The 21176-nt window shown below is 30.1% G+C and overlaps 3 protein-coding genes and 3 long non-coding RNA genes across 6 annotated transcripts; 4 read left to right on the top strand and 2 right to left on the bottom strand.

Annotated features, from left to right (window-relative positions):
* Positions 1 to 391: 391 nt before the first annotated feature.
* LOC143201448 (uncharacterized) lies at positions 392 to 918 on the bottom strand. The gene is made up of 2 exons (XR_013006953.1): positions 780 to 918; positions 392 to 549 (listed from the first exon to the last, which is right to left on the bottom strand). It is a non-coding gene; the product is annotated as an uncharacterized LOC143201448 (long non-coding RNA).
* A 3809-nt stretch (positions 919 to 4727) lies between these two features.
* LOC143201449 (uncharacterized) lies at positions 4728 to 6040 on the bottom strand. The gene is made up of 3 exons (XR_013006954.1): positions 5899 to 6040; positions 5758 to 5835; positions 4728 to 4867 (listed from the first exon to the last, which is right to left on the bottom strand). It is a non-coding gene; the product is annotated as an uncharacterized LOC143201449 (long non-coding RNA).
* A 2043-nt stretch (positions 6041 to 8083) lies between these two features.
* On the top strand, positions 8084 to 10766 carry LOC143201438 (ejaculatory bulb-specific protein 3). Its single transcript, XM_076412519.1, has 3 exons — positions 8084 to 8224; positions 8297 to 8477; positions 10472 to 10766. The coding sequence occupies exons 1-3, from the start codon at positions 8219 to 8221 to the stop codon at positions 10666 to 10668; spliced, it is 384 nt and encodes a 127-aa protein (XP_076268634.1). The 5' UTR covers positions 8084 to 8218; the 3' UTR covers positions 10669 to 10766.
* Positions 10767 to 11140: 374 nt separating this feature from the next.
* LOC143201446 (uncharacterized) lies at positions 11141 to 19876 on the top strand. The gene is made up of 2 exons (XR_013006951.1): positions 11141 to 11283; positions 19646 to 19876. It is a non-coding gene; the product is annotated as an uncharacterized LOC143201446 (long non-coding RNA).
* On the top strand, positions 12498 to 14525 carry LOC143200478 (uncharacterized). The gene is made up of 6 exons (XM_076410912.1): positions 12498 to 12875; positions 12936 to 13054; positions 13339 to 13609; positions 13667 to 13834; positions 13937 to 14477; positions 14522 to 14525. The coding sequence occupies exons 1-6, from the start codon at positions 12554 to 12556 to the stop codon at positions 14523 to 14525; spliced, it is 1425 nt and encodes a 474-aa protein (XP_076267027.1). The 5' UTR covers positions 12498 to 12553.
* On the top strand, positions 15836 to 16716 carry LOC143201425 (ATP-dependent DNA helicase Pif1-like). The gene is made up of 2 exons (XM_076412481.1): positions 15836 to 15894; positions 15957 to 16716. The coding sequence occupies exons 1-2, from the start codon at positions 15882 to 15884 to the stop codon at positions 16589 to 16591; spliced, it is 648 nt and encodes a 215-aa protein (XP_076268596.1). The 5' UTR covers positions 15836 to 15881; the 3' UTR covers positions 16592 to 16716.
* Positions 19877 to 21176: the final 1300 nt, after the last annotated feature.

Here is a 21176-nt window from a genome sequence, read left to right as displayed (position 1 = left end):
ACAAAAACGTTTTTTATTTTATAGGTTACTTTTTATATAATGTAATATCGTTCAAATGTGCGGTAATACGGTGATAATGATCTAAGTATTCCTAATTTCAACGACTGTGCCACATCAATCGGTCTGAATTTTAGCGATGTCCTAGATTATGTTGCCTTTAAGGGCATTTAAGGGTCAAAAAACGTTACGTCTATAGTTTGCAAGGGGACTCATTCGATTACACATAATGGAAATTTATTGTTCCCTTTTAAAAATGTGTTAAGGACATAATTCATAAAATAAAAATTGCAATAAAATACTCTGATGCTTTCAAGACAATTTTGATGAGCAAGGGGGTTATCAAAATAGTGGATAATAATATATCATTGGAACTATTAAATCATGGGGTAGCTTGGAATAATATTATATTTATTATTCACAAAAGAGTATCAGTAAACATTTTTAAAAATTTTAAAAGCTATGGAAACTCTGTCTCAATTAGTAAACCGGTTAGGGGAATCTGTTCCTTCAGAATCAGGGGTTGATTGATTTGGAACTGTTGGTACAAACCTACAAGACCATTCATGAGATGGGTGTTCAACTACTACATTAATATTCCAAATTATAAAATATGTTCTATGAATATGATGCATACGTTTCATTACTGCAATATTTTAAGTGAATTTTGGATTTCAAAAAGCTGTGTGTGCAAACAATAGCATTTTTTGCAAGACAACAAAAAATTATAAATGATAAAAATCATATTGTGTATCATTTTATCGCTATGGAGCTTCCATTACCTTATATTACTTGCTTGAGTTCTGAAGGTACTTGATCATTTATTGTCTTTAATTACAACATTAAAATTTCTTCTATATATTTCTAGGATTACCCCTTTTCTCCAATGTAATGCACAATATTTCATTTCTTTCTCTATCAATTGTCTTTTAGAAATCTACGAATTCTAGTATATCCATTTTTGGGGTTGTAGTGTGTATTCATTTCAGAATCCACTCTGCAATTGTATTAGTTTCTTATGTATTGTTGACTTTATATGATCTTATCATTATTTGGCATAGAACCTTTAATAACAGCCCAGAGTCTATCCTTCCGTAATTGTTGTAGTCCATTTTATGTATCGGTATAAAATATAAATATTGAAATAATATTAGTTGGCTTGGTTGGCGTATTAGTCAAAGCTACTCTACTGTACCACTCTCGTCCTACTGTTGCAATAGTCAAAGGTTCGAATTCTGCTGGAGGATGGTTGTAAATATGTGCCTAGGGGTGTTTATAATTTTGAATGTTCATTAAGAAAGAATTCGAAATCCAACAAAATAATCCCAATTATGCCAGCAATCAGGTTGGATAAGACCGAATGTCTTCTGGGACGTTCCCTAAACTGGTTACTCGCCAGTCGGTAGATTTAATGTCTACTAGAATCGCAGTTTGGAGCTCACCAGATATAGACTCTAGTTGAGGTGAAAAGGAGACTAAAATATTTTAAAAACTATAAATAATATTACATGAATGAAACTTTAGTTTATATAATATAATATAGTAATACTTGTTACTGAATTTACTATATATTAAGTATTTTAAACCAATTCTAAAAAGTACCGAGAAATTATTGAGTAATAATAAATAAAACCATATTTAAAATTCGGAATAATTCAAAACAATATTAAAAATGAAACAACGTACTGCTATATATATCATGAGATAATACCAAAGATGGTAAAGGCTTCAAAAACCTTCAGGTAACCAGTAGGAATACGACGACCTTATAAAACTAGTTTAGTGATATAAAACGAACAATTTGCATAATTCTTAATAAAACTATATTTTATTTCGTTACTCATGCGAAAAACAACGGTCCATTTTAATTCAACTTTTGGACTTTTGCTTTAATGTGTTGATGTGCGTCATGAGAATCGTTCAAATAATATTCACTCGAAGTGGTTAAACTATGTTGATATGGTAATATAACATGTTTAAATGTTATATACGAGTATAATATTTTATGTTGACATGTTATTCGTACCTGTTATTTTCGTACACAATTCGTATAATTTTAGTTATTTGAACTTTAGTGTTAAATATATTTTTGAGATTTAAATATATTTTTTAAATGATGTATGTAACTGGCTTCATAATTTTTTAAACGTCGATCAGAAATCGGAAATCTGATAATTGCGTGCTCACCATTATTACATTCATTTTATACTTATTACCTTAATGGAGCTTGGACACTATTAGATTATAATTGGTAGAGTTTATACTAATTAAGATATTTTTCATAGTCTAACATATAACAGTTTCCCATGTGTCTATTCACCTGGCGATATTATATCGAAAGGAAAATATTGGTTTGGCAGCGATCCAGCTATCAATCAATTTCTTCTGCATGGCAAACAAGTAGAAATCAGAAGGCACTATGTTTAGAGAGTATATTGGGTACAGTAGAACTTCCTATAGAGCTAGAATAGTGTCTTGTTCACAAAGCTTGGAACCTATGTCTGAGCGTTGAAATACAAGAGCTTTATTGCAGGTTCCTTTTGCTACAATGCGTCGTTTAATTTGTAAAACTGACGTTGGTAGACATGTATATTAACAGTTTATTTCAGTTGTAGCAAGTCATATTACACTACAACTTACTGATCTCACCATATGCTGTCTGAAACCTTTTTGAGAGTTTGAGCTGAGTTATTGTCCAATAATTTTTGCAAATTATTGTTTTCGAACTTTTTTGGTCCTCTAGGTCAGTTATTGCATTTGGTATCAGAGCCCACAATTGGGATATGGCGGAGCGGCATCACCATAAGTTTCTGAAACTTTTTGATGGGCTTCGGATAACAAGTAACGAATGTTGAAAATACTACATTGAGCATTTCATAATTGGTGTCTGTTTGTATTGAATAATTTAATAACAATAATTAATAACTAATACTAAATTGAAAACTGTTGTTTTATGTAGACAAGTATAAAAACCATCGAATTTAACGTTGTTAATATTAAAAGTTAGTTTGTTTAACACTTGTTTATATTGATCCATGGCAATTTCAGCAATATATATCGCTGATCAACATATATGTGAGCACCTAATATATAGCTGAAATAATTAATTATTGACCTTTTTAAGAGAAAATCATAAAATATTGATTGATATTCTCAATAAATATTCAATAATAAAAAACGACTTAATTAGCTCTCGGTCTTATGTTTGATAACTTTCTAGCAATACGATTTGCTTTTAGTCATATAATTAAAAAAGCATATAATTAGAAAAGCAAAAAATTTAAATTTGGGTTGATTGGTTAGAAGTAAAAACTAATAATAAAATGTATTATTAAAGCATATTCGTCAAATGTTTTTAAACCTTTTTATGTAAAATAGTGATATTAATCTGAATTTTTTCATTTCTATTAATAAAAAAACTCTTTTTGGACAAATTAAATCAGATATCGCGCATAATATGAAACAGAAAAAAAAAGACGGACCAATCGTTGTTTCCAATGCATATAATAACTACAAATTATGTTGATAAATTTAACATTTATCTTGGCATTTAAGGTAAATATTTCTTAAAATGATATTCAATAAAAGCATATACATTAAAATAAAATAAGCTGTGCGTTAGGTATTAGCATAATTTATTTACGATTGAATTTAAGATACCATACAAGATAACATACCTGAAATCCCTATCGTAGCTTCTCATGGCGTTCGGGATCAGAGCTACTCAATTTTTATTGATTCTGCTGCATAGATCCTGTTGATTTTGAACTCTGGCTTGAGTTATTAAGGATCAGTTCATTATCGTATTGACATAGATCTGCGCAGTATCTTGGTGATCAGACCACTTCACTTTTGTGAGTCAACTATACCAGCTGTGTACAAGCACGAAACGATTTCTTGTATTCAAATAGTCAGATGACTGTAATAAAGAATCACAAAAATATTGATTTATAATAATAATATACAATAAAGAAATTATTAAAACTACATTTGTTTTAAAATTAAAAGTAGAATTACTAAAATTTATCAAAAAAAATAATCTAAATTTTCCCAGAATCGATCCTGACTATACTGTGTGACTTTAATTGAAATAATAATTTTAAATAATGAATACTAGAACTTTTATTGAATTGAACTGAGTGAACATTCCAGATATACAAACCATGAAACGTGGTAGAATATTAAGTAAAAATATTATCAGTATAACACTATCAACAGGTAATAACTCTAAAAAGCATCTTATTACAGCACAATTGGCAGTGGGTATTATGAGAATAGTATTATTGAAATCAAGTTATTATTTTATAATGTTATTTGCTAAGACAAATCTTCTGAAAACTCTTATGATGATAATTTGATGATGCTGATGTAAATGCATTTGGCAGATCTACTAAAATCTTAATTTTACATAGTTGATAGTAACTACACCACAAAGGAAATGTTTAAATTATATACATTTGATGTTAGATGCTTGATTTTTTTACACTTTCAGCAGCTCTGTTGAATGAAAAAGTACATTTGGAATTGTATCAGATTACATTGTAATATTTGGGTAAATAAAATGCACAAATTGCAATTTTGAAGTTCATTTTAATAGTAACCTTACAAAGGTATGAGCATGTTCAACCGCAATACTTCATCAAGTACTTTACAAATGTTTAGACATGTTTAACATATTAAGTTCTTCTACAAAATCTTAAACTAGATCTCTGCTTAGTTTATGTTACTTTTGTTGTTACTAAAGAGTAATAGAGATGCAACTCAGTAGCGGACTCTGGCGCAAAGTTTTGCTTTGCCCAACATCCAGAGGGCACCATAATAGGCCGTTCAAGTAATTTGATTGGTCAATTTAAATCTCCATTATAGGCACCTGTAAGAAAAATATTTTATTGTGAAGACATTTGATTGGCTCATTAGTAATGTTTGACACGTGACAGCCTTGACGTCACGTTTAATTGACCAATGAAATTTAAATAAAAAACAATTTTTTTCTGAAGTAATTTTATTAAATATAAATATAATATTTAAAAATAAAATAATCTATAAATAAATAAATATAATCTATAACAATAACTATAAATATATAATGTAAATTTATGCACAAAATATAGATATAATATAAAAATATATATAATATATAAAATATATATAGTATATAAAAAAAATATATATAATCGCAAGCAAAAAACTTTGGTGCATTGCAAATCAAAATTATCTCTTCCGTCTTTTTGTTTTCTTATACTGAAAGCAAACTTTGAGTATTTCCCTTTTAATATTCTGTTCACCTGTTTTACTCAAAAGTATATAGAACACCTTGTTAGTACTTTTAATATTTTATCCAAAAGATCATTATGGAATGTACAATTGAAGGGATTTAAATTTACTTTTTTTTAAACATTTGACAAAAATGTCGTTATATTATCGACGTGGCAAAATCGTTGAATAAAATAACACATAGCTCAAAGATCTAACAGTATAATTAAACAATCTTGTTGGAGTCTGGGGCATGAGATATTGTCTTGCCTCTATAGAATCAGTCTCAATTTGTAGGATTACTGATTTATTCATAATTGTATGTCACATATATTTTATTTTTTCAAAGGTTTTACTAAATAGCCTGAGATGTACACTACGGTACAACGTAAAACTTTGTTTGCTCTTATAGAAACATCTGGACTGAAGTTATAGAGTCAAGTAATTAGCGGTAAGAATGAGCAGAAAGGCGGATACTGGCTGAATGAATACAAACTTTACCATTACCTTCTGGTGTTTCCTCAAATGTCGATGATACTTGCTTCAGACATCCTTGTTGTGAGCCTGGAACGATGGAAATAGGCACTACAAATAGTAAGACACTTTAGAAATTAATGGTAACAATTGTGACTGACTCCTTCAATTTACCTTCTATATCGTTTTGATTTTGATCCGCTTCCATTTGTACATATCCTGGGCTCGTGGTATTATTTTGGTCATCACTAAATTGTCCATAAGTACTTAAAGGAAATTTTAAATGTATCACAAAAATGTCTGACATGGCAACGATCATAAATCTGACATGGTTTAGGATTTTAATGTTTCCTATTCATTTCTTAAAGATCGCCGGGTAGTTTTTTAATGGAAAACGATGATGCATTTCCTCACTATGCGTGCATCTGGGCACACAACACTTCCTAGGACGAGAATGCATTTCAACTACCGACTTGCTACATATGCTAATAAAATAAAATAATAATTGTTTTATATAATGATTATTTAATAATACATACGTTATAAAAATCTAAGCACACTGTTATCTATATAGGGCACATTAAAAATGGCGTACAAAATAAACAAATCCTAGAACGACATGAACCAATCAGATCCCGTCGCGGATCTTAGCATAGCAAACAAAATAAGTAATATGTTAAAGGCCAAAATTTTCTATGAAGTTAAATCTCCATTTTTTTTCTCCATTTCTCTATGGTACTAAGTATTCTTCGAAATGTTTAAAACTTCTGTTTGTCATAATACACACATACCAGGTTGTAAAAACGTTAAAAATTAATCGCATTGTTCAATCAAATATGCATTAGTTGCGTGACACTTGTTGAACGCTTGAATTTAATCAATATTTCTCTTTATATTTTGAGAATACATGGTCGCTCAATAGTGAACAGCAGTGAGTTCAGTTAGAATGCCATTTTCTTCTGTCTGGTTGATATTTGAACCTTGTAGAAACATACACTAACAATAAACAACTCATAAACATACACAACTCATCAACAATAAACAAATGAGACTTAACCTCAAATGTTGCTACCAGTGTTATTTACCTCGATATTCCGTTAATTACGCTTTAGTCATAAAGGTACTTAAAGTAGTATATTCTTACATTAGAACGGACTTATTGCTGTGAATAAATGATCGACTTCTAGACTATACCGGCTGCTTGTAACGAAAGTTCTTTCTCTTCCGAAATTCTGCTTTGGAGTTTTTAGTGATATATAATCATATTAGAGACCCTTACACCATCGATACGCATCAGAATGTCTAACTATAACAGAAACTCATTAAAATAACGTATAAATAAGACTTGTACCCATACAAACTACGTCACGCACAGATTTTATTCCGGATAAAATAAATATGTAGAATTGTCATAAAGTAGTTTTTCAAAAAGTCATCTAGCCAATTGCCGATCATTTAAGGCAACTCGAAGTTCTTCAAGTGATTATCCAATCTGATAAATGTGACACTCAGCCCTATGATAACAAACTTCTTAATTGATATAATGTTTATTGAGGATAGGTTTATAGCAATGTACATATTACTGATCTGGTGAAGTAATAGCCGAATTGGCCAATCTGCACATGGTGTTACAATATGTTATTTCAATCTTGAATAAGACCAATATCAACTGCTTACGAATACTTATGTTGTTAATAACGATGTGATATTTAATACACGGTAGAAGAATGGATTTAAAATTATATTATGCAGCGATTTGGACATATTATCGATTAAAGAGTGAACCAGACGACCCTTTCAAGAGGATTGAGTCACATTTGGGTGTAAAAACAAGTAATTTAGTTAAACATAAATAACTGGTGGAAAATCAGGTGGAAGTGTATTAATAAAAAGCTAAGAAACCGTTTAGTTCAGAATTCTATTCGTGTGGTATTTTAAAACTAGTATAATTATAAAGAGATTATTATTTAACAACACACCCAAATTGAATACAAACACTCCAGAATTAGCAGCCTCTGATATCTGGTTCTTCTCTTACCCCAAACAATTATTATGTCGTCACAGAGAAATATTGTGCACACCTTCAAAAAAAAAACTGTTGTAGTGATGAAAAAAGTGGAATTATTGGAATGAATTTGTTGCTGCTCAGAAAACAAACTTATGTTCAAAATTATAAATAGCTTTATTGAACAACCTAGTACAAAACAAATTACTAGTTTTTTTATTGAGAAATTATCAATATATAAAATAAAATAGTAGTAACGTATATCAAACACACCATTGTTTGTTCAAGTAAGATTATAGGTACTTAAATATTTTTTTTTGAACAAGATCAGATTACTCTTACAGAGTCATGGATAATTACCATCGCAAACAAGTTCTGTAGGCAACGTTCTTCCCCCTTCAACCGATTTTCTGCATAAGAATATAAAAAGAAACCTAAGAGACATATCCGATACATTCTCGCATTGAATTCAAGTGACCGAGATTGAAAATGAAGGTGTGTTTTTGTTCCTATTCGAATCTGTTATTTTTATTTTAGATTATTAATTTGTATTGTATGTATTTTTAGTTTTTTGTGATTTTTGTTGTGGCTTTTGCTGCTGCCGTTCTTGCAGAAGATTCTAAGTATACGACCAAATACGATAACGTAGATTTAGATGAGATCATCAAAAGTGACAGGTTGATGAAGAATTACGTCAATTGTTTGTTGGAAAAGGGAAAATGTACTCCTGATGGTGCAGAATTAAAAAGTAAGTTTTAAATTTTGTCTACTTGTTTTAATTATCATATTAACAAGATCATCATAATTTCTTTATGATAACATAAATAATGTAGATATTCTAAAGAAGTAATAATATTAGGTCTTCCGTGAACCCAACTGAGCACATAATACACATTGGTAATTCTTTTTTCTTGTTTAAATTGACCAGCCAAAACTAAGCCAGTTGATATTTGTATATTTGATGATACTTTTAACAAACCCGCGCTAAAAATTCAGTGCTAAAATATTTTTATTGATGATCTACGAGTTACAAAGGAGGCAATCATTTTAACGATTTTTTGTAATACTTTTACAATAATATTAAAAAAGCAATAGTAATATTGATGATAATATAAGAATATAATATGAATGATATTAAATTAATTACTAATATATAGGTAACCATGTAATGCAGGTAGAATTAATTGATACAAACAAAAAATACGCTAACGTATATTACTACATACCTTTCAAGCTTAGAACGTATTCCAGCTTAACTATATTATAAGAAAGGCGTTGTTGCAATTAATAAATACTTGAAAGTAATTTTACGGAAAATCTTAATGGCATTTAATGAAAAAATAGTAGTTTGCCATTTCATTTTAGATTCTGTAATTTTCCGTAACTAAGAACTGTACAGTAGGCCTTGAATGCGGTGAAATAATTCACATGTTTCTGCACTGCTTCCTTAAAACTGCACTTTAGTTTTTAGTATCATACCTTGTAAATACTTGGACGCATAATATAATTTTTTTTAAATACGTTTAATAACGTCGACGTTATATCATAAACATTGTTACTTTCAAATTCATTAATAGTGATTAATCAGAATAATTACGAATATATATGTAAACAGGTTGAATTAAATGTTTTTATAGTTTCCATAGTAAGGATAAAGTAATTAAACAATTGCATTTATTTAAATAATTTAGTTTGTTGTTGGGTTAGATTGTACACGATTTATTTTAAGTTACTTTTATTTTAGTTAAATTGCTTTAAAATGAATATGATCCACTATAATAACAAAATAATTTAAATAATGATAATTTATATAATATTAATTAAGGAGTAATTATCACTTGCTATTTTTTGGATTAGTAAAGCCTTTGAAATGAAATGCAAAGGTGCATTTTTACTGATACATGACAGCCTTTCTCCGAGCAGCAGGTGCTCTCGAAAAGAATTATACAATTTGGTTTAATTTGGATTTCGAATTCGGAAACTGAACTTGATGAAAATCCATTTCGAACTTCAAAGAACTTTCGGAGAGCTTAACAGCTGATGAATTAAGTACCTCCAAACGCTTATAAAGGTGGGCATGGTTCAAAAGCGAGAAACTTGGTTAGCACACGAACTGACTGAAAATGCCATTTCGAATCGTTTCGATATTGCAGTTTCTCTAGTTGCCACACAAAAAACGCTGAGTTCTCTGTGTCGTGTTATGCCGTCCATATTGACACCGAAGCGGAATATTCATGGCCATAAAGTCTTGCTGTGCATATAGTGCGATTAGCAAGGTGTAATACGAATTACTAAAACCGAACGAAACTGCTACTGCAGTTGTCTATGGACTATTATATCAATTTTTATCTATAAAAAACACTTCTTCACGTGTAAAAATAATCAGTATACAAGGAAGTACCTTATGGTAACAACATAATCCGATTCATATACCATAAGTCACGCAATCTATATATTTTCTGTGATTTTCTTAAATCTCATATCAGAAGAACTCGTAATTGCACCTTACGAAAGTAAAATTTTGCTATAGTATGTCGAAACTTTCCTAAATATTAATATTTTTTTAAAGTATATGAAGATGATCATTAACATTATACGAGTTTAAGATCAATACAAATAACATATAACATATAACATATAAATATATATATATATATATATATATATATATATATATATATATATATATAAAATACATGACGGTTCATAAATATATATAAAAAGGCAAACATGTTATTTTAGAGGTTTTACCTGATGCTCTCCATACTGATTGTTCAAAATGCAGCGAAACCCAAAAGAAAGGAAGCAGAAAAATCATGCGCCACTTGATCGACAACAAACCAGAATGGTGGAAAGATCTCGAAGACAAATACGACAAAGAAGGCACATACAAGAAGAAATACAGGGAGGAACTAGCAAAGGAAGGAATAAAACTGTAAAAGATTCAGATCGAAAGAGTGTGACGCATTAATAAATTTCATTTAACATTCTTAGAATGTTATTTTCAGTTAATAAATAAATACGTGTTTCCTTATAATTAATTAGTTTTTTTCATTAGATGTATATTAACTGTCCGCATTGAATAGTTCAAGACGTATATGTTAAATAATACTTGAAGGTGATAACTGAATATTTTTTATCAGTATCAATAACATCATCAATTTTGTGTTTTAATTAATAACGCTGCTGTTTTCAGGATTTCTAATATCCTTTACTACGTCTCCTCATTGCTAATTTTTGGATGCGGTTAGAGGATTTGTGGTCTGATATAATATTAAAATTCTTTTTATCTTTTTCTGTGATGTTAATCCATTTTGTTAATTGGAGCTGGTTGTTGTATTTAATATTCTATATAAAAGTCAATTTTAGTACGGAGGACCGTTAGAAAGTCCATCAACATTTTTTAATGTACTGAAATATATAGATTTATCGTTAACATTATTTATATTAAGTTGACTTGGTTAATATGAATCACAAACGAAGAATCCAGTTCACATGCTCATTTTACTGGAAAGGAAATATTTTTGGGTAATCTGGATGTCATTCTTACCAATGTAAGTACATTTTAACATGCTCCAGTGTATCTTCAATTATAATATTTGTTTAATTTGTTGTATACGATCTTAGAGAAACCAATGCCGCTTTATCTTGAATAAAATGTATTCTCTTGTATTTATTCTTAAGTTATATGATGCAATCTAACAATGCGAAATATCGGGAAGAATACTCAACATATTTATCAGTAAAAACAGTTAGCGTCAGCGGACATCATTTTGTCTGACCATACAGATTATGTCATATCATATACTTGAAAACATTCGAAAGATCGATTATTTAATTGATTTGAATATAATATAGTTACGAACCAGATATAATATAAATGAGTTAATTAAACTAACTAGTGTTTAATCAGAGATCAGTGTTATGACAGGTAATGTGGGAGTAATATGATGGTAGGCAGGGAGGTGGAATTTTGAGATTAATACTTTGTTAAAACCTTGAAATAATATGAATGAAAACTGACACGAAGCTGTTGGACAAAACTTGGCAACATAATAAGAACCAGTCTTTTTTCTGACGACTGAAGTAATTTTGCTTTCTAATGTCTTTCGTCTTTCAAAGTGAATATATTTATTTATATAGGTTTCATTATATATATATATATATATATATATATATATATATATATATATATATATATATATATATATATATATATATATATATATATATATATATATATATATATATATATATATCTTATATATAAAAATGAATCGCAAAATATGTTCCTAAGCGCATAACTCAACAACGCCTGGACCAATTTGGCCAAATCTTTTTTTAAAATGTTCGTTGAAGTTCAGGGATGGTTTTTACGGCGAGAAAAATTAGAATTATTGCTGGAAAAACCCTAAAAATAGCCCTTTTTGTTTGAATTTGTTTCGTGTATCAGTTGACAATTCATCTGTCATCTGTCAAAAGTCATCTGTAACAGACAACTTTTTTTTTTTAAATTTGATATGAATTGAACTCAAATCCTTTTAATCCGTACGAATTGTTTTATTTATTTAAAATTTTTTATTTGTTTAAAATTTAATTCAAATTTTAAATAAATAAAACAATTCGTACGGCTTAAAAGGATTTGAGTTCAAGTCATATCAAATTTAAAAAAAAAGTTGTCTGTTACAGATGACTTTTGACAGATGACAGATGAATTGTCAAGTGATACACGAAACAAATTCGTATATCGTGTTTTGTTCAGAGTGTTTAGTTAGTTAGTGTTTGTTTAGTTCGTGATTAGTGAAAAAATAATTTATATTTGATATGCCTCCTATAAGACGAAGCAATTTAGGTAGAAGAACCAGAAATGCTATAAACCAAACTAATTACCGATCTAATCGTACTGCACAAGAACGTGACGACGGAAATGAACGTGAAAGAATTCGGATATCACAAACGCGTGAAGCGCGAGCGCGACATTCAACTAATAATCGCGCAAGTTTGAATCCAGCTGCTTTCAGTTACGATGTGTCAATTGACTACAGTAACTACCAATGTGTTGTTATTGGTTCTATGAACTTGGTTTGCTCACACTGTAAGGCATTAAAATACAAAAACGAAGCCAATGGATTGTGTTGCGCAAATGGTAAAGTGAAATTGATACAATTGGATCCACCACCAGAACCATTGTACTCATTGGTTTCAGGAATAGGAACAGATTCTATACACTTTTTGACACATATTCAACAATATAACAATTGCTTTCAAATGACTTCATTTGGGGCAACAAATGTAGTTCGGGAAAATTTTATGCCAACTTTCAAGGTATGTATTATAGCAGTTACTCATAATTATTTTAGCGAACAAAATTTTCTGTCACCAAAGTTAAGATGTGTTACTAATCTTCAATTTCTTAATCATTACGAAATATATCACTTAGTCATCATATTATATGGTGATTCAGTTTCAGTGACACTTTTATTATATTTTATATTTGATAGATATTAGTTAAAACTAAATATATACTTTTTAAGATCAAATATTATTTAAGTTTGATCATTGACAATCCATTAATTTATACCACACCATAATATTTTTTTTATTTACAGATACAAGGGCAAATATATCACAGAGCAGGTTCACTGTTACCAGTGTCAGATAGCGACAACAAATTCCTGCAAATTTATTTTATGGGCAATTCACCACAAGAAATTGATCTGCGTTGTGCACATAACAATTTAGTAAAAAGGTCTATTGTAGAACAATTACAAACTTTATTTCATCAACACAATCAATTGATTATATTGTTTAAAACTGCCCTGGATCTGATGCCATCCGATAATCACAAAATTGTAATCAGAGCTGATAAAACACCTGCAGGTCAACATACAAGACGTTTTAATGCACCAACTATTGATGAAGTTGCTATCGTTGTAGTTGGAGAAAACTTGGAATCCCGTGATATTGTTTTACATCGTCGGAATTTTCAATTACAACCTATAAAGGAAACACACCGCTCATATGATGCACTGCAATATCCCATTATATTTTGGCAAGGTGAAGATGGCTACGATTTATCAATAAAAATGATAAATCCCATTACAGGTAACTAAAATATTAGTTTAGCTATGGCGATAATATCTCAGTCACTATATTATGTATTTTAATTTTATATTTGAATGTTATTAAAACAAAATCTGTTTACAGGTTCTGAAACCAACAAAAAAGTCAGTTCAATGAACTATTATTCATACCGCCTAATGATTCGGGAAAATGCAGATAATCGCATATTGAAATGTCGGCGATTATATCACAAATATGTTGATGACATGTATGTTAAAATTGAAACGGAGAGATTAACATTCATCAGGTTGAATCAAACCAAACTCCGATCTGAAGAGTATATTCACCTTCGAGATGCGATTAATACTGATGGAAATGCACAGAATGTCGGTCGGATGACTATTCTTCCAGCAACATACATCGGAAGCCCTCGGCATATGCACGAATATGCTCAAGATGCCATGTCGTATGTTCGTCATTATGGTACAGCAGATTTGTTCATCACATTTACATGCAATCCGCAATGGATAGAAATTAAGCAGGAGTTATTACCTGGGAAATCATCCATTGATCGTCATGATATTACAGCCAGAGTCTTTAGACAAAAGTTGAAATCTTTAATGAATTTCATCGTAAAACATAATGTGTTTGGTGAGACACGCTGCTGGATGTATTCTGTGGAGTGGCAGAAACGAGGATTGCCACATGCACACATTTCGATTTGGTTAGTTGAAAAGATAAGGCCAAATGAAGTTGATGCAGTGATATCAGCTGAAATCCCTAATGTACAAGTAGATCCTGGATTGCATGAGGTAGTTATCAAAAACATGATACATGGTCCCTGTGGAACTCTTAATCAAAATTCACCGTGTATGATGGATGGTAAATGTTCAAAACGATATCCACGGACATTAATATCGGAAACAATTACTGGTAATGACGGTTATCCATTGTATCGTCGCAGATCGACAGCAGACAATGGAAAATCAACAATTGTCAAATTAAATTAACAAGATATTGAAATAGATAATCGTTGGATTGTTCCATATTCACCCATTTTATCAAAGACATTCAAAGCACACATCAACGTTGAATCTTGCCATTCAGTGAAATCGATTAAATACATTTGCAAATATGTAACCAAAGGGAGTGATATGGCTGTGATTGGAATTGGTGCAGAGAATTCTAATGATGAAGTTACCCAATACCAAATGGGCCGCTATGTCAGTAGTAATGAAGCAGTTTGGCGAATATTTTCTTTTCCTATTCATGAGAGACACCCTTCTGTTGTTCACTTAGCTGTGCATTTAGAAAATGGACAAAGAGTGTATTTTACAGCACAGAACGCAGTACAAAGAGCTGCTCAGCCACCATCTACTACATTAACCAGTTTTTTTGAGACATGCCAAAACGATGATTTCGCACAAACATTGCTATATTCTGAAATGCCAAAATATTATACCTGGAATCAATCCTCAAGGATATTTATACGACGGAAACAAGGAAAACCAGTTCCAGGATATACAGATGTATATTCCACCGATGCGATTGGCCGGATTTATTCAGTACATCCAAGCAATGATGAATGTTTTTATTTACGACTGCTATTAGTCAATGTACGTGGCCCAACATCATTCCAACAGTTACGAACTGTTGATGGTGAATTGTGTGGATCCTACAGAGGAGCCTGTCAACGTTTGCAATTGCTTGAAAATGACGCTCATTGGGATCAAACTCTCAATGATGCTGTAATATCATCACACACTCATCAAATACGAACATTGTTTTCTATAATCATATCTACATGCTTCCCATCAAACCCAATTGATTTGTGGATGAAGTACAAAGATTATATGTGTGATGATATTTTGTATCAAATACGGAATAGAATGGGAAATCCAAATATACAAATCAGTGAAGAAATTTACAATGAAGTGCTTGATAATGTCAAACAAACTATTAATTCAATTAGGCCTGACCGCGCCCAATCGTCCAATGCATGACGCTTTTAACCAAGAGTTGCATCGAGAAAGACTGTATGATCTCAACGCTTTGAAAGAATAAATTCAAACAAATCTTCCACTGTTAAATGAACAACAGAAGTATGTATTTGAAACTCTTATGAAAGTAACAAATGATGAAACTGGAGGGATTTATTTCTTAGATGCACCTGGTGGTACAGGAAAAACTTTTTTTATTTCATTAATATTAGCAACAATTCGCTCACAAAATAAAATTGCACTTGCACTCGCTTCGTCGGGAATCGCAGCAACTTTGCTTGAAGGTGGTCGAACAGCCCATTCAGCACTAAAATTGCCATTAAATATGCAAAGCAATGAAACTCCAACCTGCAACGTTTCGAAGAACTCTGCAATGGCAAAGGTTTTGCAGCAATGTAAATTGATTGTTTGGGATGAATGCACGATGGCACATAAAAAATCTTTGGAGGCTTTAGACAGAACCTTAAAAGATCTACGTAGCAATAATAACCGATTTGGTGGTGCAATGATTTTATTAGCAGGAGATTTTCGTCAAACATTGCCAGTGATTCCACGATCAACGCCAGCTGATGAACTCAATGCATGTCTAAAGTCCTCCAATTTGTGGAAACATGTTAAAGTACTTCATTTAAGCAAGAATATGCGTGTCGAGTTGCAAAATGACCAATCTGGAAACATATTCTCTAAACAACTCATTGACATTGGTAATGGCAAATTTCCTATAGACATGTTGACGGCTTGCTTTTGCTATGACTATAAACAAGTCCCAGGGGCAATCATTAAGTGTTTGTGGTATTAATCTAGAAAACCCATGTTTCTCACATGGTCAATTGTATGTTGCCTGTTCCCGTGTTGGAAAACCATCAGATTTGTTTATCTATGCGCCAGGTAATCAAACAAAAAACATCGTATACCACAAAGCAATATAATGATAATAATAATAATAATTATGATTCACATGATTAACAATAAAGCGATTACTTACTTTTCAATCCTTATATATGTTTTATTTAATTATTTTTTATTCACAACGCCCTATCACCAGGGTGATGGTTCTGTTCAGGAGAATTTTTTAAAATACGTAGGCACAAAAACTGCCACATTACAAATCTTTTTGACAGGACGAAGTCTGTCGGGTCAGCTAGTATATATATATAATTGAATTTAATTGTTCAAAAATCGCTTGTGTGACAAGCAGTATATTCCTGAAGTGGTTATACAATTTCTTTGTTCCTCAGCTATATATGCATCTCTAAATTACTAATCGTAATTTAGAGATATCTATTTAACTGCAGGTAATTTATAATTTAATAGATCAGAATATTCCATTAAAAACGTAGCAACTGAAAACCAAGAATGGGTGATTTTTTTCATGTATCTGCCACCGAATGGAACATTATTATTCCAACCACTAAGAACATCGTAGAACTTACCAAACTCTACTCTACTCGAACATTTTTACTTTCATATGTCCTGTCAAAGGATCCAAAAGCATACCTGAGATTTTGAGATAGGTAAAAGTAATAGAAACTATTTTTTATTTGCATATGGCCTGGAATTTTCATAAATAAAAATCTATTTAAATATGGAAGTCTCTTTTATACTTATGATGAGGATGACGATGTTTTCTTAAGTGTAATTAGAGAACATTTGCGATCGAATGCTTTAATTCTTGTCAGTTATGTTATCAGTGTGTGCTTCGATATTGTTAACTTATCGGAAATAGTGAATTCTCACATTACTTGTACTCAGTTGCTGATATTAATGCATAAGCTTATAATAAGGAGGAAGATTTGAACAGTGAGGGTGAAGAAGAGGCTCCAAAAAAGTTTTAGAAAGATCTGAAAGAAAAAAATAACATACATATATGTTAGTTCGTATTAACGAACGTGCGATGTAGCGATCCATGAGTGGTTCTGTCAGTTTAGCCAAACTACGTACCCCTCCATCCTTGGCGTGGATTACAAAGATGCGGTTTTGGAATGTTGAGAACACATTTCTCGGTACCACCCAGTAGAATTCACATCTTTCTAATAGTAATAATTCAGGTTTATATGATTATACATTGTCTTACTTAATATATGCGATTGACCTCGTTTACATTGATATTAGTTAAGTATTTTCATATACGTTAAAATATTGTTAAATCCTCTTTAGTATTTTCTTTTATTCTGAATTTCTAACAGTGGGATAAGGTTCACAACTACTCGCGCAGGAGGAAGACGGATATTTACATTCGCAAGCAGATGTTCCTGACTGAGGAAATGGTGTTTGGTTTGTTCATCAAAAAACTGTAAGCATTATTCATTATTTATAAAATTAGTGTCATTCAGAATTTGTACTTAGTAGTTGTAGCCATTTATCTGTTATTTTGTTATGGACTTTAAAATGGTGATATCCTAATGGAAATAGAAGATATGGAAGATGATGATGCATTAACAGGAAGGACGCCAGGGAGATAAATTTCATGAAAATATCTATAAGCAGTAAATTAGCCTGGCTTGCGTCATGTTTGAATTTTGTTTTAACGTACTTGATAGAAACAACTATTGGAAGTAAATTAGTCTGATTTAGATTTTGCCTTTAAGTCATGATTTCGTTTTTTTTTGTGTTTAATTCTTGCTTCATATATCTGATGATAGCTTATAACTAGATTTTGTGTTGAATTAGCTGGAATATTACGAAAACCAGTTATTACCATTAACTAGTCACGCGTATATATCTTGTGACGCCTCTGAAACCCTCAAATAAAATGTCCTCCTGTCCGTAGTACAGTTATTATTATTTTAATGTTATTGTTGTAATATTTTTTACATCATTCGTAAATTCGTTATTTACAGGAAAATACCAAATATTTGATTTTTATTTTATTTTATTATTATTGTTGCAATATTACTTACAGTATTCGTAAATTTCTTTTTCTTGAATATACATATATATATATATATATATATATATATATATATATATATGTATCATAAAGGTGATCGTATGATCGGCCCAAGATCTTAAAAAAAAATCCTCAAATTTCAAAGGCACGTAAAATGTTTTCATATATTCTTCAACAGGTATACGCTTCAGTGCTTTTTAAGAAGTTTTTAGTAAGGGTTTACTTACCATAGTTGTTCAGTGCAAAAGCTGTTGTTTGATTTTTAAGCACTACCATATCATATGAGAACCCTTAGAAACACTGCAGGCAACTGCTTCTATGGTGTAGTACTTAGAGCGTTCAGAGTTAGAGGGTTTGATTCTCAGCGCAACGTCTTTTTGTTGTTGTTCTAGTTTGGTTAGAACATTTGCCAAATCACCTAGGCTAAGTAGAGGGCCCCGGGGCCTGAAGCGTTCCTTATTTTCAATCATTGTTTCTTTATTCCTATTTTTCCTCAGACGGGCTGAACCTTTATTTGGCCTATCCATTATAATACTTAATAAAATAACTGCGTAATTTATTTAGTAAATATCTAACACCATCTGGAATCGGCACCAACTTTAAAGTGATTATTTGGTAGTAGTTAAAATTTAGGTAGGTATTAAGCTAAATTGTCTGTACATAGTAGAATATAAAATACTTGAATAGATAGGTTAAATAGGGTTTTTGTTTATTTTTATTTAGTTATTACAAGGATTATTATATACAAATTTTTTAAAACAATTTTTTTTGTGTTAAAATTATAATATTGATTATTTTTTACTTTTTAGTAAGTTCTAGTAAAATTTTTTATTTTAATTTTTTTTTTAATTTTTAGTAAAAATAGTTTAATTTATTGTAGCTAATAAATTTCCAAAGAAAAAATTACAACGATGTTTTGATCATTTAATTAGCTGTTGAATAATTTGTTTTATTTCTTTTTAGAAGACCGCATTATGTACCTGAGTAGTGCCTAATATTTTGGAAGCACTGGTTATGGCCATGTACGCGACTCATAATTGGTTGGGTCAGTTTCGTTCTCTTTTAATAAACATATCAATAATAATATTTATATGTGTATTGTATCTAATTGTTCTAATTGTTTTAATATATTGTACACATTTTCTTTGCTGTAATTATATAAAGAAGAGTTTTAATATATATATTTTAAACCCGCTCGAGTATTTTCATTTTATTCTTAATTTCTGACGATATATATTTAGTAAAATTTTAATTACCTTGTTTCAAAAATATTAGATAGAATTTAGTTAAACTATTAGTCATATAGAAACCTAATTTTAATTTTAATATAATACATGGGATCAATGAACTTTGTATCAATAACCCAAACCATCTCAATATCGCGATAATAGAAACAACTTTTACTTAGACCGGTGCGTGTGTGTGCAATATTAGATATGTTACTAATACTGTTTCGACATTATCATCAAAACGAAAGAAAGGAAATTTTATATGTTATAAATTTTGTTTACTAGGAAGGTAATATCTCCAATCAGCTGCATCAATTGATAAGTTTAAACAGAATAACTGAGGTGGCATATGTTAATATTTTTTTTAAAAGTTGTATATATATATATATATATATATATATATATATATATATATATATATATATATGCGAAATATAAATTTATAGTTATTAATACCGAAATAGTCACAGACAGCGATGACTAATTTAGTAAATTTGTTCGTGATGGTAATTATTTATTATATGTTTACTTAATAATTGACCACACGTATATCTTGACGTTAACTTATATGAAATACCAATAATATTCATTAAATACAAATAATGATAATTATAAATTTCATAAACACATAATTATTATCCTCTGTTTCTTAATCTATTTTTTTGAATTTTAGTTGTTGGTTTTAGATTTTTCTTAATACCTAATTTAATGTTTTTGCAAGATAGCAATCGTTAATAACACATTAATTATGACCTGTTAATATTTGAATTTTAAATGTCGGACATCACCTTATTTTTAATATCAAGATCAACGGACTTTGAAAGAAAAATAAGAAATATATAATATCAAGACATTATAAACAACTTTTACTAAAAAAGAATTAGATGTGTTGGATATATACAACAGGCAAAAACAATTATTTTATTTTGAACAAATAGCGTTGACTCATAAAGGTTCACAAATATATATATATATATATATTAACTGATTTATGATATACATATATAGCAGTTAATTAACAAAAGAGACATTCTCCAAATACTAAGTAAATTCATAATTATCATTATTTGTATTTAATGAATATTATTGGTATTTCATATAAGTTAACGTCAAGACATACGTTTGGTAAATTATTATGTAAATATTTAATAACTAATTACCATCACGAACAAATTTACTAAATTAGTCATTGATGTTTGTGACTATTTCGATATTAACAACTGTAAATTTATATTTCGCATATTTATTGAAAGTACAGTGTATTT

The sequence above is a fragment of the Rhynchophorus ferrugineus genome, unplaced genomic scaffold, assembly GCF_030347505.1.
Source record: "Rhynchophorus ferrugineus isolate W39M unplaced genomic scaffold, kcgeb_rfMv2 rfM8, whole genome shotgun sequence".
NCBI lineage: Eukaryota > Metazoa > Arthropoda > Insecta > Coleoptera > Curculionidae > Rhynchophorus > Rhynchophorus ferrugineus.
The sequence above is the reverse complement of the archived record's forward strand: the minus strand, read 5'-3'. Positions and strand labels throughout refer to the sequence as shown.